This window comes from Anomalospiza imberbis, chromosome 5 (genome assembly GCF_031753505.1).
Source record: "Anomalospiza imberbis isolate Cuckoo-Finch-1a 21T00152 chromosome 5, ASM3175350v1, whole genome shotgun sequence".
In the NCBI taxonomy this organism is placed as follows: domain Eukaryota; kingdom Metazoa; phylum Chordata; class Aves; order Passeriformes; family Viduidae; genus Anomalospiza; species Anomalospiza imberbis.
Window position 1 is genome coordinate 62686702 of NC_089685.1, and position 17104 is coordinate 62703805.

Here is a 17104-nt window from a genome sequence, read left to right on the forward strand (position 1 = left end):
TGAATATGTAGAATAGAACAGACACTATGAAAAAAAAAAAAAACAATTTTTATTCAGTTGAAAAGAAGTCATTTACTCAATCACATTAACTATGCTAAAAATGACTTTTTTCTGACTACACCAGCAGTTAAATATTTTCAGCACCAATTCATGACACATTAGTGACATTTATCACAACAGGTCTATTTCTTAATGTAAAGGACATACTAACTTCAGCAGCTGCTACTGGGAAAGGAGTAAGCAGAAGGCTGCCTTTTCTTTCCAAATATTTATGAGTGAGAGTAGCAACTTATAGAAATAAATAACTGCCAAATTATCTCCCAAATATTTAAATCGATCTTTTAAAAATAGAGTTAAAATAGATATCTTAATATGAGCTATCATAGATTTTATTTTTATGTGCTGAATACTCCAAAATGCGAGTAGTTGAGCAAGCATCCAGTACATAACTTTTAAAACAGTTCTTCCCTCCCCACAATATCAACCCCATTTTTTCATCCATGTCATGCTGGTTAGATCCCTATCTCTAGTGACTTCCCAGTAAACAACACGCTGTTTGATATCACTAGGATATGCTACCATCCTATGAGTCAAAGAAGTCAGTGACCTGGTGAAATACCACCAACTCACAGGAACAGAAAATTCATCCAGTCATTGGCTTGTTAACTTGGAACATCAAACAAATCCTAAGCTTTAGTTTGTCAAAGCCTTTGTGGTCTTCCTCTTGCTGGGCCAGTTCAGAAGGTCATCACTGAAGGCAGAACCGATGAAGGCAAAGAAACCAAAAAGCAGCAGATAGTACTGTCTCTGTCCTTTTAAACAAATCAAGTTCGCACAAAACAAAAGGAGACAAGGTTAAAATGAAGTTTATTAGTTTTTTTGGTTTTTTTTAAGCTTTTTTTATATAAAACTGTTTGTGAAACAGCTATTTTTATTCCCATGGCAGAGTGACCCCTGAAAGATGCACTAACCCCTTTCTTAAGGCCTTAACAAGAAAAAAACATGATTTTTTTGTTGTTGTTCCTAAAACCCAAATGCTTAAAATTACATAATTTACAAAAAAAAAAAAAAAAAAGAATAAAAAGGAAAAAAAGCAAAAAAAAAAAAAAAAAACGACCCCAAATAACCATATAGTGTAGGCTGTTACACTGACATTCCCTCTTCCTTCTTTAGGAAAAGCAAAAATATAAAAATAAAAAGAGGGCCAAGTGGGTTTACTCCAATAAGTGTGAAGATACATTGACTCCACCAACATTTAGACTTCCTCTCGTTCCCCCATCTGGCAGGTAAACCATGTCTTCCTCTCACCTGCCTTCCAAACTGAAGGCAGCTTCTTGGAATGATCTGGGGGTCACGTTGTTGCACACAGGGCAGATACTCCCTTCCCCTGTGTGGTACAGGTGTTCCCACACCAATGAGGTGTATGGGACCTAGCAAGCAGCAGCAACCTCTTACTTCATGAGTCTCACGACCCAAGAATCTGCAGATGTTGTTGAAGCTTACATTGTTAGTAGTGTTTCTCAAAAATGGAAACCTCCCTACCCCTCAGACACAACTATTGACACCAAATTACCTGCAATCATCCAAGCCTTCCTCCCACAACCCTACAAACAATTCATCAGTATTTGATTTGCCTTTCAAAACTGAATTTCGTGAGATGTTGTGAGAAAGAAAGCAAGAGGAAGAGAGACAAGTCCTGTTTGGAGTACTCCCAGTTTTGCTTTTCTTTCCCACAAAATGTTAGGCTCCACATGCCTTGCTTTAATTTTGGATTTAATATTTACTTTAGCTATAGGTTTCTTTTTTAATTTATATGGGGTTTTTAAAATCTTAATCAAAAGGGATATAGCGCACCTTTCATTTAAAACAAAGTCTTTCAAGACTAAAAAATAGATCTTTATATATATATATATTTATCCCTCCCTCTTTAATTCCCCCCACCTGTTTCCTTTTTCCCCCTCCCCTCCCCACTGTCACTATGGAGATTGTGTCCATGGAAACAGCTGGTTCAGACTCCTTGGTCAGATTCTGTGATGTCATCAGTCTTGAGTGTGATGTAAGAATTTATGAAGGAAGTGCTGGCATTGGCAGGCACGTCGAGAGGGGGCATGGCTGCACAGTGGGAGAGATTCCATTCAGTCACGAATGTCCACCGCTTTTTATCTCAACAGCCTAACCTGAAAAACAAAGTCAAAATAATATTGGAATGGTTCCTTCCCTCCATTTGCAAACAGGCCTCTCAGGCTTTGGAAAAAGCCACTCAGCAGCCTACCACAGCAGCAACACCAAGAGCTCTTTAGCTTTGTGGACTGAAAACAGATATACACAACGGCGAGTAGCTCAGGAAAGCTAATCCACGTGACAAAAACTCTTCGTTTAACAACCAGCAAAAAAAAATTAAACAAGCCCAGTTCTGAAGGAGGTCTGGGATGACAGGATGATCCGTGCCACAACGGCATGGCACTCTTACAGAACCTCTACCTTCAGCAGCCAGGCAGGAGCTCACTCACCTCATGTCTGCTCCTCACATTGACTGAGAGATTGGGAAAGAGAGGGGCCAAGCATGTCCCTACATGGCGACAGCTCCTGGGATGCCATGAGGGACTGCACCCAAATGTTCCCCTATGGGCCACGCTGCTACCATCCAATGGTGGTTTCCAGTGAATATGTAGCAGATAGTGAAACTAGTATCAAAATTACAGGAGTCCAGGAACCAAACCTGGGAAACTGCCAGATTTCACCAGCTAAAGGTAAAGCTGTGTGTGGTTTAACTAATTGAAGGCAGGTGATATTTCTTCCTGCTGCTTTTTTGATCTAATTTTCGTATTACAGAGACAGTTCATAGAAGGACTAAGCTTGTGATGTCTTTCAAGACAAATGTGGAAATGTCCAAGTGCTTGGCACATGTTCTCCCTGTCCAGAAATTCTCTGAGGGGAGAAAATGAACTTCAGGAGTTTACTAAGTTGGTGGAGGCTCAGCTCACAAGAGAAACTACAAAGTTAAAATTTTATTTCTCTAAGTTAGGGTTCTCATTCTTACTCTGCATAGAGAGACAGCAAAGCTTGAAATAATGTATTCCTTCCTTCCCTTATCCTGTAACACAAGTGAGCCCAACAGCAATTTATTTATTTAGTAAGGTTACTTAGATATGACTTAGATAAATCCCTTCCTACCAGCTAGTGAGCCTGGGAAAAGAACTTGCACCAGAAGTGATGCATATGGAAAGCGGTTTACAGAGTTAGAGGTGTTCCTGGGAGCAAAGTAACACCCATGTTTGTTCATAGCTGGCAGTTAAACTCCAGGAACACTAACTAAGTGTGATGCAGAAGTCAATACTGCTCTGATCATCAGCACATCAATTAGATTACATCCCAGCAAGCCCAACTCTTGGCTGCAAATATCCCCCATCCAGGGGTGCCAGGCTGAGAGTGAGTAAAGAGTCAGGCAAGCACATACGAAAACGAGACGGGCAAGGTCATGGAGCAGCAGCTGAAGAGGAGAGGGGAAGGTTCCCAGAGAGTTCAGGCAGCTGCCCTTTGTGGTTTCATTACTGCGCAACTGCGAGCCCTCACTGAAGGAGTGTCAAGGCCGTGTTGCTGTCTCTGGCTCCTGTACAACTGCAGCTTGCCCATGCCTGGAATTGGTCCAGAGCATTAGGCACTGGCTCAGGGAAGAAACAGGCTCAACACACAGAGTCCTGCCTCGTTCCTGGACAAGATCCAGAGCACCAGACTTGCTCTCACAGTCACTCTCCAGATCTGGACTTTATCCAAATGTTCTAGAGGCAACTGGCTCAGGGAGAGAGAAGCAACGAAGACAGAATACACTGACTTGCCTGGATGTTATCCAACATGCAGGATTTTTCTTAACTTGCTAGGCCTGGGAGTGAATCAGGACTAAAACAGCCCAATAATCTCACAACTGAGTATCCATTGTATCTTACACTAAGGCCAGCAGAAGGACAGTTCCAGTACTACCTGGACTGCTACAGAATTCCCCTGAAGTTCTTTAATTATCACAGTAATACAACAATTATTTTTTGTTGTTGTTATAAGGATCTTTTAGATTTGCATGGCTTTTGTTTTAGAATGTAAGATCAGGTTGGAATTGGAGAACTTAATTTTTAAGACATTCTGAACATTGAAAGAGGTGGCTAAATAGGACCTTCTGGTACGAATTACTTGAGGCAAAAGTGGATTTTGAAAGAAATGATGCCTTAAGAGAGATATCTAGAGCATACAGTGAACACAGTGCAGAGATTACACAGCCTACAAGGTCTTAAGTCAAGACATTCCTATGATATATTAAAAAAGAGCTAGGACTGGAAAATAATGCAGGGAACAAAGCTTTGTAAAGGTCTCTGGGACACAGTAATGTTTGCCAGTACCTTAAAGGAATGGCCCAGACTTCCCTAGTGTTAAATAGCCAGAAGAGGCACTTGGGCTGTGGGACTCCAGTTCTGCTTTAACATTATGAATTACATTACCTGTTACATTTTAAAGAAAAGAGAAAAGCTTAAAGGAATCCCAGCGACCTTTACCATGGAAGGAGAAAGCTACTCAAACACTGAATACTGTTAAATACTGTTTACATGGTAACTGTTAAAACAACACTCCAAAGCCAAGAACGAATGCTATTAAAAATGGAAAGTCACAGAACACAGCTGAGCTAAAGCAAGTCAGCCGTCAGTCTACAAAAAGTGTTTATATGGGACACTACCCGTCTTCTGCTAGTGCACCAAAACCCCACAATCTTCTAATTAATCTCTCATCCTTCACACAGAACACCATTAGAAGTACTTCATAGTAACTTTACTTGAAAAACAGGAAAGATTTTAAGTCAGGGAGGTGCCTGGGAAGCAAGGGAACGGCAGTGAAGGAAGGGGATTACCATCAGCAGTTCCAAGAACTGACACAAAAGAGCAAGTTCCCCTGTATGATTGCAAGAAAAAGACAGAGAAGCAAACAGCTTGAGTAAGAAATGCAACTGAGTAGTGAAATGAAGGCAAGAGACCTTCTTGGACTGCAGTTTCATGGACAGGGTGCCAACAAGTATTAATTTGAAACCGAACATTTATTTCATTTTAATCCACCCTGTTGCCTTTGAACTGCAACGTACTTGCAATTGAGTAAGAAATAAGAAGTCCCAACCTCATCCCATTCCCTGGGTGCTAACTCCCACCTCAGTGCTACTCCCTCCTTGTGCCAGTGTATTTTCCCAGCTACAATGTGAACCAGATTAGGAAAATGACCCAGCTCTGATGCTAACATGGCAAAAAGCTGTTTCAGACAACTTGAATTCCCAACCAAGTTCTCACCTGGCTGTATGAATGCTGGGCCTAGACAAAGGAGGAGGCAGGAAGGAAGTGCAGTGAGGAACTTGGGGCACATTAGAAAGTTATGGAACTGTGACCACTTCTGGATACAGTTCTACCTTCTATGCCCCATGTCTGTTTTCAAAATAGAGAAAAATGCTGGGCTAAAAGAAACACAGTGGGGTCCTGCTAAGACTGATTTACTTATCCCTGGATCTATCTACATTTCCAGAAAACAGGAATCCTGGTTACAATAATCCTGAACTCATCAATATTATTTATTCCTTACATATAGAGTTTAAGATACTTTAACTTTATTTATACAGAAGCTTACTAACTACTCTGAGACTCACAGGAAAAAACCTTCATATCCTTATGGACATGATACAAATTTCTGCCACTGGTTTAGCTGAGAGAGCAATCAGGTAGTTGTAACAGCTAACAAGCTTTGCCTTTCATTGTTTAACAGAAGGAACTGCTACAGAAATACAAAAAAAAAAGAACAGGATGGTAGCAGAGGAAAAAAAAAATATTACAAATTTTCTGAATATATACAAAAGCACCTTGATTTCTCTTGAAATGGGGAAGACAGTGGATATAAGACAGCAGGTGGAACTGGAAGCTCTCCCCCACTCACCTGTGCTTGCTTTTATATCCATTCCCAGGAGTACACTTCCCCCCTCACCCCCGCTCCGACTGCTCTGTGCTGAGGCTGCCTTTCACCATCTTGTTCTGCAAGGAGGGAAGAGAGCAAGGAAGGAGGGGCTGACGAACCAGCAAGCCAAACAGAGGAAAAAGAAAAAGAGGGAGAAACGGAAGACAGGGGTAGGGAAAGGGAACATACAGAAAATGAGAGAGAGAGAGAGAGAGAGAAAGAGAGAAGTCAGTATTGGAGTCAGAAATAGACTTTTCAGACAGAGTTTTCCCCAAGACAAAAGCAGGTAATTCCACAAAAGCAGAGTCTGAGATATGAAAGCCTGGTTAATTTTAAGAAACACAGAATTTAACACAAAAAGGTAGAACAAGCTGAGAAGCATCACTTAAAAATTGCCCAAACAGTTGGCTTAAGACAATCTAAGATGGCTGAACCACCAAAAGGTGAGGTATCCCATCCCCTTTATAGCCTCTCCACGGCTCAGCATCCTCATCAGGTCTGTTGCAACCTCACTTGCTGTGATGTAGATAGAGCCAGCTGGATCTGTGAGAGGAACCCTTCAAAAGATGACAGTTTTCAGACAGCATTTTCCCTGTGATAAAAGCTGATATTTTACTTAAGTAGCACATTCAGGACATAGATGGTTGAAGCATCAATCCTGACAGAAGGAAATGGAAAAGCTCACTGAGGAGCACGTGGAAAGGCAGGACCAGTCCCCTCTGGACTCAGCTTGCTTATGGCCTAAGTGTCAAGCACAGTTAATGAGGCAAGAAGCACCTTTGCTCTCCAGGAGTCGCTTATTGTGATGAAGTGTATTTACTGGTGTGAGGCACAGACTGTCAAAGGGTAAGAGGCCCTATACTGGGACACTTAATGCTGGAGATTTATCAAGTTAGCTCCTCCACCCATTAGCTACAGAACAGCAGAGTGAGCTATGAGACAGTTACTAATTTGCTAATAGTGCTACACTGGCGTTACCTAAAAGCATGGCTTTCAACAGACTGATTCAAAGTCTTTCTTCCTCTCAATTGCTCATACTCATGTCATGCAAAAATATTGATGCAATTTGTTCTCCAATCATTCTAAAGCAATGGCTTTCAGCCTTCCTGTTCCTGCACTGTCACTGTCTGGAATTCCCCTTTCCAGCCACTACAATGGAAGGAACAGAGTGAGTTTATATTCTGCCCTGCAGAAGGATTGGGAACAAAGCAGTAATGATTCGTGAAACACACAGGGAGGGCAGAGAAAGAAAGCAAAGCAAACTCTACTTGGCTTCAAAGAAATTACTTGTGTCTTTACTAAGCAAAAGTCTGCAAACTTCAGTGTCAAATAAAGGCTGCTGGTGTTGAATTTTTGTTTTTGACGCAATAAAGAAAGTGATTTGCAGTGGGATAGTTCTTCAATAGTATTCAAAATTTTATTGCCTCGTGAAGAACCGTTATGAACTTAATTGGTAGTTGTCCCACTCCCATCCTGCAAGATTACTTCAGGAATCCATATGTCTTCTCAGAATTTTCTCTGAAAAGCTGGATTCTTTGCTTGAATCTAAACCAGTTCTTTTCTTTCACGGTTTGAGCACCATCACTGCAAAGCGCTCCCATACAGCAGCAGTGACCCAAGCCATCTATGTAACACTATATTTCCCTGGAATACTTCAGGGAACAGGCAGCAAAAAGGAAACAGCCCTCAAATACACAACCCTCTGTAATAGTTTAACCCCAGCTGGCAACTAAGTACCAAGAAGAAAATAACTATCCCATCCAAACCCAGGACATGCTCCAATTATCTTTAGTCAAGTATCCAAAGTTGAGCAGAGGGTGGCACTTGGGCAGTTGTTACACAGAAAGGGGAGCTCATCCTTCCCATTTTTGTTTGGCAAGTTCTGCAGGTTCTTGTAGCATTAATGCATTAATTTAAGCTTGCTGTACATTGTCAACATTATTCCAAAGTTGTGCAGAATAATTTATTTTCTTTTATTTAATGAAAATTCAATTCTGGATAAGAGCCTGAATGTGCACTGAATCTTCCAGTGCATTTTAAATACGTGTGTAGAAGTACATAATTTTGTGGTAGAACATCCAGAAAGGAACATGAGGCTAGTTCCTTTATGTTTACAAAAGACAGATTAAGAATAAGCTGTGAAAACAAAAGACCACCAGATGTCAGTCTAATTCTAGGCAGGGATCTGCAGACAAGAACTAGATGGAGAGTAATCCCTGCTAGAAAGCAACACAGTTCTTCCCTATTATCATTTCCTTTTCGGCACAAGCCATCCAAACTCTTGCCCAATTCCTGCTGTATTCAACTGGATATGCAGTTGAATAAGAAGAATATTATTTGAATAAACAAAAAAAATAGTTGTTTTTTTCTGGAAACTCTCTGACCATTTAAAACTGGAAGACTGGTGTGTGCACAATCTCCCAGGGATGTATCCTCCCTTAAGGGCTGGGAGGGGTATTCCCACCACTGCATACCGTTACTTATGGCTACAAGAGAGTATGTATTGTCTAACATGTCCCCCCTTGCCATGCAGACAGCGCTTTGCACCACTGTGTTTGTAGGCTCTGGGGACAATCGTTAAGAATGCCCAGACCCTGGGCAGAAGCAGCATAGGGGTCTTCTGACGAGCCAAAGATGTACAGAACAACCCCACAGATCCACTGAAGGCTGAGTGGTTGGACTCAGTCTAGTTACTACTGATAAACTAGAACAAGGTGATTCCAAAAACCAGAAGATTTTTTTCATAAAGTAATTTTTCTTCTTCCTTGCATCCTCAGTAAATCCAAGGAGAAAACTTGACAGTTCAATGCAACATTCAAACAGGAATAGAGAGCAACATACTGAATTCAGGAAATGAAGCTGAGCTTTCTGAAGAGTCATCAAGGATCTAAAGAAACACTGAGCAGATGGAACAGACTTTTATCTTCTTAAACTTGGTAGTCTTCTTGAGCTGATGTTTGCCCCCAGAATTTACCACAAGCATATAACACAGAATAATTGAACTAAAAGCATCTCTGACTACAGACATTATCCAGGTAATAAAATTACTAATCCAAATTTAGAAACCAGAAGAGGGCAACAGGAAACCCAGGTATAATCTAGGAGAGGATTCTTACCTTGTGCTTGGGGCACCTCACTGAGAAATTCTCTTCGTTTAGTAAACAATCTAAAGGAGGAAAAGACAGGAAAGTATTATTTTTTAAATGAAAACAAACTTGAATAATACATCACATGGGTTATCCTTGCCTCACAGGTACAGAGTTTTCATTCAAAGTTCTCTCATAGGAATACTTTGTTATTAGCAGGTTCATTCCTTCCACCCCCAAAGTTTTAGCAAACAAAGTAACTGAACACCCCAAGTGACGATGTTGCTCGGATTACCAAGCAGCCTTGGTTTTCCCTATGATCTGTATGCAGTAAGAATGACAACAGCAAGCCTACAATCCTGTATCCCAACCCCCTTCAGCTATTCCAGCCTTCTTCACTTTAGCACACGGAAGATGGGGACACATTCATCCAATCTGAACAGCCAATCCCTGCATTTCATAGTACAAATGCTGCCTTTCACCCTTACCCCAAGGCCCTGCCAACATCAGGGAGAGAAGGGGTGTGTGTCTCTAGGTATGGGTGTATACAATGCAATCGCATCGCATACAATCAACTTGCAATCGCAAATCCTGGTGGTAAGTTTACACCGTGACACTATGTCTGGTAGTCTGGTCACTCATGCTACTCTTAGATCTGCTTTCATGAATCTTATATGTGAAGCTTCTATGATCTAAAAATAGTTTTGTTAATTATTTAAAGATATTACGTACAGTGAGACAACTATATGCAACTGTTTATTAGGAACAAATTAAGCAATACTGCCATTTGCAGAGCACTTATTTAGCACTGCCAGAGTATGGATTGCTTCTCCTCACACCCTCCTTCCCAGACTATGCCTCTAAGTGGTGCAAGTCGGCAGCTCCCAGAACTTCAGCCACAGGAAAAAGCAGCACTCCCCTCAGAGCACTCTGCTGCCTCCCCTGGGCACCTTGAATTGCAGGGTCACCTCTCAACCTGCCCAAACGCCTGATACCACTCGGTTCCAATTGCCTCTAGCATCAGAGGCTGACCCCAGGCTGTCACTGTCACCTCATGAGCAGGACTAAGCACCCATCCCCACCTCAGCAGGACTGACAAACGCATCCCCGGAGAATTGAGCGAGGTGCTTACGACCTCCTGCCTACTCCAACACACCCCAAGAGCTCACAAGTAGAGAAGTGCAATGGTAACTAAGATGTGCTAATTTAAAACGCTCTTAAGTATGTAGCATAACCAGTGCTACCTGCTGTTTCAATCTGCTGGAAGAGTTTAGCAGACAGCAGGAGACTGGAACTAAAGCTTGAGGGAAAAGCTTTCTAGATACCCAAGCTTTGGCAGAGCATCCCTCTGCTATGGAATGCTTAATGTTTCCACATGAATGCCTCTGGCCTGAATCAAAGGGAAACAGCATGCAAGAGGCTAAGTAACTTGAGAGATTTTAGCAAAGGGGAGTAAAACCCTTAGTCCTGCCACAGATAATTTCAAATGCAGCATTAGCAAATCACAGGAAATAAATAAAATGTCTTCTCATTATAAGGGCAGGAATGGTACACTTAGACTACAGCATGAATTATCACTGCATAATACAGCAATCATCAAAAATATACAGAGCAATCATCAAAAACATACACAGTATGTTAGAACAGAATGGAGTTTTCTTCTTTGTTGGAAAACCAACATGGGTAATGAATGCAGTTCTTTAGCTAGTACATCAGAAAGAAAGATTGTACAAGGATCAGGAAGAAGTGCCAGAAACCTTGCACCTAATGCCTGATCTGTGTATGGAGCTCAATTTCTTACTAAGGTCAGCATTTTTGTTGCAAATACTAATAGCAGATCAAATTAATAGCTTTTTTTTTTGTTTCTGTTAAAGGACAACTATGAAAAATGTCATCAGCACACTGCAGAAAATCAGCTGAATACAAATAAGGCAGAAATTGTTCATCATTACAAAGCTGGCCTGGATTTTGGTTAGGAGTTCCAAGTATTTTATATAACAGATTACGATTTGTCATGAAGTCAGCAGACACAGAGCTATGATCAGCTCATTGTGGCAGAAAGGGAAAAGAACTGAGACTTGTCCTTGTTTCCACATATTTTTCTCCATAAAGTAGTCAGGGAAAACCTAAACACTTCTAATAGAAGCAATTATTCTTCTACAAGCTTCATACTTTTGTCTCACCCTCTGTGTAGTGCCTGTTACTCATCTTTAATGATACTTGTGAAGACACAGGATTTCTGTTCTCTGAAAATCAATTTTATTTTCCTGTTAATCTTTTCCTAATTTACAGTCAAAAATCTTCTGGAAGTGGAACTGCCTGTGATATATGTTGTAGGGACAAGTGTGCTGCAACCATCAGGATCTGACTCCAGGTGGGGAGGAACAAGCGGAGGGAGAGGATATAAAATTTCAGAAAACAAAGATCCTGTTTCCATGGAGACATCCCTAGGACTAAGTTATCTTGAGACATCAGAGGCTCTTCATAAATTTGGACAGATGAAAGCCAAACACAGACAATGTTAACCACAGTCATTTCCATACAAAAATTACTTAAGTGGCACTACTGATCTTGATTTTTATGTAAATGGCTAAGAAATGTTCAGCTCTCTTACACCCTATATTGCCAAAGACTATTTTCTATGAAAGGAAATTAAAAGACAGCCTGAATTATGCTATATAAAAGCATCCATATGTACCAATTGGCAACTTGTGTAGCCACGTGCCTTGCACAGCACGCAATTAGCAACAGCGGGGCAAAGCCTGGCTCCTCACCGGGGTGGGGTTGGACACTGACCATTGGCGCAGAAGCCAGAGCCCAAGTCCCACCCCAGGGCTGTCTTCAGGGCTGCAAGGAACTGAAGCCATTTGACATATTCCAGCCTCCAGCCCTTTCCCAAAAACCTACTGCCTTTCATGAGGCACAGTAACTGACAGGGACCAACTTCTAACCCACGTGGATGCAAAGGCAAAACGCTTCAGATCACACTGCAACTGCTTCAAAATACAACATGGGTACTTCATCTCAACTAAGGCACGGGCACTTCCAGGAATTCAGACAAACCAAGTGCGTATGACTCAACATACCCTAAAAAACACTCTAGCAAGTGTTTTCTGTTTGGCTTTATTTCTTTGAGATACAAATCCAGTCATACATATTCCAAAAGCCTGAAAGCCCTTGTAAATGTTAACACAAACTTCTAAGGATTCAGAACAGATCTGTGACAGATCCTAAATAAAGCAAGGTGGCACCATCCTTCAAAGCAGGATGGTTGATTTCAAAATGGAACTACCACTGAGCTCAAGGAAGCTGAGAAGCACCTGTACAGTTCCACTACAGAAATATAGTAGAACTGCAAAACCAATAAAAAGAGTTTACAGGCTGAGCAAAGAGAAATAATGTTGATTTGTTTCTCAAGGAAGCCTACATTTTCTGCTTGGTCATAAATGAAAATCAGATCTTATGCCCTATAGCATGCTTATTTCTTTTACACAGATTTATTGTAAGAGTGTCTATAGGTTAAGACAGCTTGATTACACCCACAGATAAAAACAACTGCAAACAAGGTCTTTACTGTCACACCATCAGGCTGAAATTTTAAATGCTGAGAATCTACTTCAAGCCGGGACTTTATTTGTTTTGGTTGAAACCTTCAGCTGAAGCAGCCAAACAATTTCCTTAAAACTCTTTCTTGGAAAAAAGTTATTCCACCCATGATAAGCATCCCAGGATTTTTTCTATGAAAAGCTCTACAATATCCTGATTTTCAGTAGGACCTGGACTTTAGCTAAGGCACACCCTTGCCAGCTACCACAAAACCAGCAAACACAACTCTTTGAAAAGCAATATGGGGATTTTCATGTGCACATCCTCTGAAGAAGCCTATTAGATTTTAGTAGCTAGGTACTTTTAAAAATCCCACCAAATATACTTCTGGTTGAGGGTGATCAGGCCTTTCCTGTAAATGAACCTCTGCCACCAGATTCTGGCACCAGATCCAAAAGCAGTGAAGCTGTCAGAGGACATTTCTAAGACTCAAGGAACCCAAAAGAAGAAAGTGATCATTTCAAAACTGCAAAATGGGAAGCTAGGCAGCAGGCAGAAGTGAGAACAGTACTGAGAAAGGCAATCAAGATACAGAAAGAATGGAGGCTAACAGGAGGGAGACCAGTGCTACTAGAAGTCAGGATCAGGAAATTAAGGATGAGTGCCAGCAGAAGGCTAAGACAAAGAACTAACTGGAAAAAGGCATAGAAAGGTGAAACGGAGAATATGAAGGACAATATACAGGAACAAACCAGGACTAGCAGGGTGAGGTGTAACAAGGAGGTGAGTTAGGAGAACCAACTGGCAGTAACAAAGCCCAGAGAGAAAAAAGAACTAGAAACAATAAAGGAGAGAAGGAGGTGAAGTAAGAGCAGAGAAGAAGAAGCCAGAGTGAGAGCTAGAAAACTGGAAAAAGGAAATGCCAGAAAGAATTAGGAGGAATTGGGTCTTATAGAGAGACTGGAGTAAGAAATTTGTAAAGAGGGGCCTGAGACCAACTAGCTAAAAGACCTGTGGTTGGTATGAGAAGCCAAAGAGAACAACACATCAGACATACAGACGAAAAGAAACAGATAGGAAAATGTATTTTAAAAAGCACCAATTAAGTATTTTGTTCTCACTAAACCATACTCTTCCTGAAGTGAAACCAGAGACTCGCCAGTTTTACCAACTCCTCCACTATTTTTTAAATATGTTTGTGAAATTCACAGTCTAAGTATCCCATCTCCATGCAGCTCTTGCACTTTATTACTGCCGTATTACTCAAAGGAGGGAGAAATTAGCTTGGAATTGTGCACTCCAACAGATGGCCACATGACAACATGATGTTTCATAACAAAATTAAAAGAAAAAGAAGTAAGCATAGCCTTGGAACTTGAAACACAAAAAGCTACTCTAAAAAAATCTCACAGGTTGCAAAGTCAAGACAAAAGTGAAAAATAGCCAAATTTAATCTAACCCAGGTCTGCACATTATATAGCAGACATGTTACATTTAAAATGGACTAAATAGTATGATTATATACTGGTTTTTGTACATGATGCTGCCTCTTCCATGCATGACACAGAACTGCTCTTGGGAATCAGTCATGATTGTTCAGTACATTTCTCATTTTGGAGAATCCTACATTTGCTGAAGTGGAGTAGAGTTAACAAGTGGAGTAGAGTTAATACAGCTGAAGAAAAACAAGAGTATCTGAATTCAGAACCCAGAAAATGCAACATACTGTATCTAGTAAAACATGAATTTAAATTAAGCCCTCAAATTATTGGGAACATTCACTATAATTTTTGTTTCTTTGTGGTATTGAAAAGGGCAAGTCACAAACCAGAAACAAATACATACTAAACACAACATGAATGTGAATCTGATTGGTGATTGTGTGTCTCAAACTCACTGTACCAAAACAAGTTTATTAATGTTCATGAAACTTTCAGGCATGACAGAGATGAACATCATAGGAAATTTCCCAGTTCTACTTTCCGAACCAAGAAGGAATCATCTGCAGTATGACACAGATCCAGCGAGGACAACGTATGTTCATGAATGAGAACCCCTCCATTGCTGAGGTAGGGCCTTATGAAAAGACATATCAGCCTTTAATTAGGTGATTACTATAAGATAGATTCATAAAAGACCAAAATTACACTTACATGGACACCCTTATTTCTGGTATTTTTTGAGTATGTGATTTTTGCAACCTTAATAATCTTTCCTTCATGTGAAGTCAAGGATTCCCTCTGCTAGTAGTCCTGTGGTACTAGAATATTCCACTGCAATATTAATTTAAAAGTAACATTCCTATTAGAATGAAATGCACATCTCTAATAGGGTGGGACTTTACAGCGAGAGGTGCAATACAGTCATACAGAAATGAGCATTCCTACTTTAAATACTCTAACATTTGGAAAACAGCATAAAATGGGTGGTGAACAAGTGGCTTGCTGGGGAATTGGAATAACAAACAGGAAGCCTGCAATTATTTTCCAGGCTAGAGCTGTAATCTTGAATCCTTTCCTGCTTGTTATCAGACGAAGTTTTGTATGACAGAAGTGAGCGACAGGGGACTGGAAAAGTGGGGTATTATTTACTCTGAGGTTGAATTTTTTTTTACCCAAGAACAAAGTTTATCTCCATGAAAAACTGTCATTACTGCACAAAACCCACCAAACTCACAAGCCCAGACTCATAGCTGGAAATGGTATCATCCAAACAATTAGTTTATCTAAGGATGAAAATTGAACCTACTCAAGAGACTGGCTGGACTGCTTCTTAGGAGGGAGAAGGATGGTTGTGCTGCAAATGGTACTGATGACTCTACAAACACAAACACTTGAAATCTTTTCTAGGACCACCCATAGGAGTATAACCCTGAAAGAAGAAACCCCTTGCTGCTTACTTACATCCTTTTAACAAAGGGTTTCTATTTTTGGCAAGAAAACAGTGATCAGTTCTCACACTGCAGCCAAATTTCAGTCACTGCAGCTGCACTCCCCCAAACCAGGGTTTTTCTGCTCTTTCAGGTAGATTAGTTTTCATTACAAGCTCCATCTTGTCCCAGTGTGTTACTGTACGCCGTTTACCGCATGCCGTTTTTCACCATTTTTTATTACTTTATCTTCAAAGTAGGAGAAAAACTGAGAGGGAGTAATTTGTAAAGTACCTCAGAATTATTTAGTGTCATATGCTTTGAGTAATTATGGAATACAGTTGTCATTTGTTCCTACCTGCATCGATGGCACATGGGTAATGGTATCGGAAGGAGCAGCCTTTGTTGTAGCAGCCTAAGGTGGCTCCTGGTTCCTGGCAATGGGAACATTTCTGAAAGGGAAACCAAAAAACAGTAATGAAGATTGCAGCCATTTTTCTGAATACCTGTATTTTCCTGGGAATTTTATCAAGCACATTCCAGCACATTTTTTTTGACAAATCATGTTAAACTCTATCTTTCTACACCATACAAATAAAGGCTTTTCAAACAAGTAACAACATAAGCTCTTTCTAACTACAAACTTTTCAGTTGTGCTAAGCAGGCAAGAGATACAAATGTTCAGCCATCCAGAAAGAATTTGAAATACTTCTCAAATCTGTTTCACTGGCCCGTGTTTCAGTACCCGACAATGATATCACTATTAAAATAGGAGGAAAAAGAGTGTTTTTGAGCCTACAGCAGCTGTAAAAGGAGAATTAGCACGACAAATAATGATTTAGAAGACACCACCATAGAAGTAAGTTGGTTACATCATTCTCATTATCACTAGCAGTTGAAGAAGAACATGGCCAAGTTCAATGTTTTTTCACAGGTGATCAAAAAGGGTTTATTTTGGAGCAGAAGATGTCATCATGGGAAAACACCTCATCATCACAGAAATGGCACATGTCCAAAAAAACACACCTGCAGTGCAACAAGGATGCTCATACAATTATTGTCAAAGCAGCTCACACTCATCAGATGACCACGTTCAATTTTCATCAGTTAAATCCTATTAGCTCAACTCGTCAATGATGTATTTGACCATAATATCAGACAATTGTGAAAGCAGAAAGTCTTTCACCCGTTTACTTCATCCTGAATGACTTACGAAATGACCTAAGGAAGAAATTCTAGAGCACTTCTCATTCAGACAGCCATTTTATTTCTTGAATGTATACACTAAGTGATTTTTGTTAACTAATTTGATTCTGATGACAGCTGATTTCTGACAGGTTGACATTTTTCCCCTAGAAAAAGATGTAGCCATACCTGGTAGAATTCACCAAATGCTAGGAGACTGCTACTATTTAAAAATTAAAAAGTGAATTAACGACTGGCAGAAAACGAAGAGAGGAACTACCATAATTTTTGAATCATACTTTAAAAAGACAGGAATTTTGTTTATTCTGCTAAATACAACCAACACCATAATAAGGCCCTGTATAATTGGTACAATTCCCTTGAATTCAGGCTGTGAGAAGTTGCCTTTGGTCCGCGCCTGCACACAGGGATGACGACATGATCTAAA

At 40.4% G+C, this 17104-nt stretch overlaps 1 protein-coding gene and 2 long non-coding RNA genes across 10 annotated transcripts in view; 2 read left to right on the forward strand and 1 right to left on the reverse strand.

The window, feature by feature from the left end:
• Positions 1-850: 850 nt before the first annotated feature.
• Positions 851-17104, reverse strand: part of TCF20 (transcription factor 20) — a 130129-nt gene continuing 113875 nt past the window's right edge. For 6 of the 8 annotated variants that reach the window (XM_068191440.1, XM_068191436.1, XM_068191437.1 and 3 more), the window contains 4 exons: positions 15830-15923; positions 9087-9136; positions 5953-6080; positions 851-2177 (listed from right to left, as the gene is read on the reverse strand). In XM_068191440.1, coding sequence (XP_068047541.1) covers positions 5997-6080; positions 9087-9136; positions 15830-15923 — 228 coding nt within the window. In that variant the 3' untranslated portion in view covers positions 851-2177; positions 5953-5996. The remainder of the gene's footprint in view (positions 2178-5952; positions 6081-9086; positions 9137-15829; positions 15924-17104) is intronic. The other 2 variants (XM_068191434.1, XM_068191435.1) reach the window with 2 other exon arrangements.
• LOC137474681 (uncharacterized) lies at positions 2177-5889 on the forward strand. Its single transcript, XR_010999450.1, has 2 exons — positions 2177-2750; positions 2833-5889. It is a non-coding gene; the product is annotated as an uncharacterized lncRNA (long non-coding RNA).
• Positions 8819-17093, forward strand: LOC137474682 (uncharacterized). The gene is made up of 2 exons (XR_010999451.1): positions 8819-9243; positions 9276-17093. It is a non-coding gene; the product is annotated as an uncharacterized lncRNA (long non-coding RNA).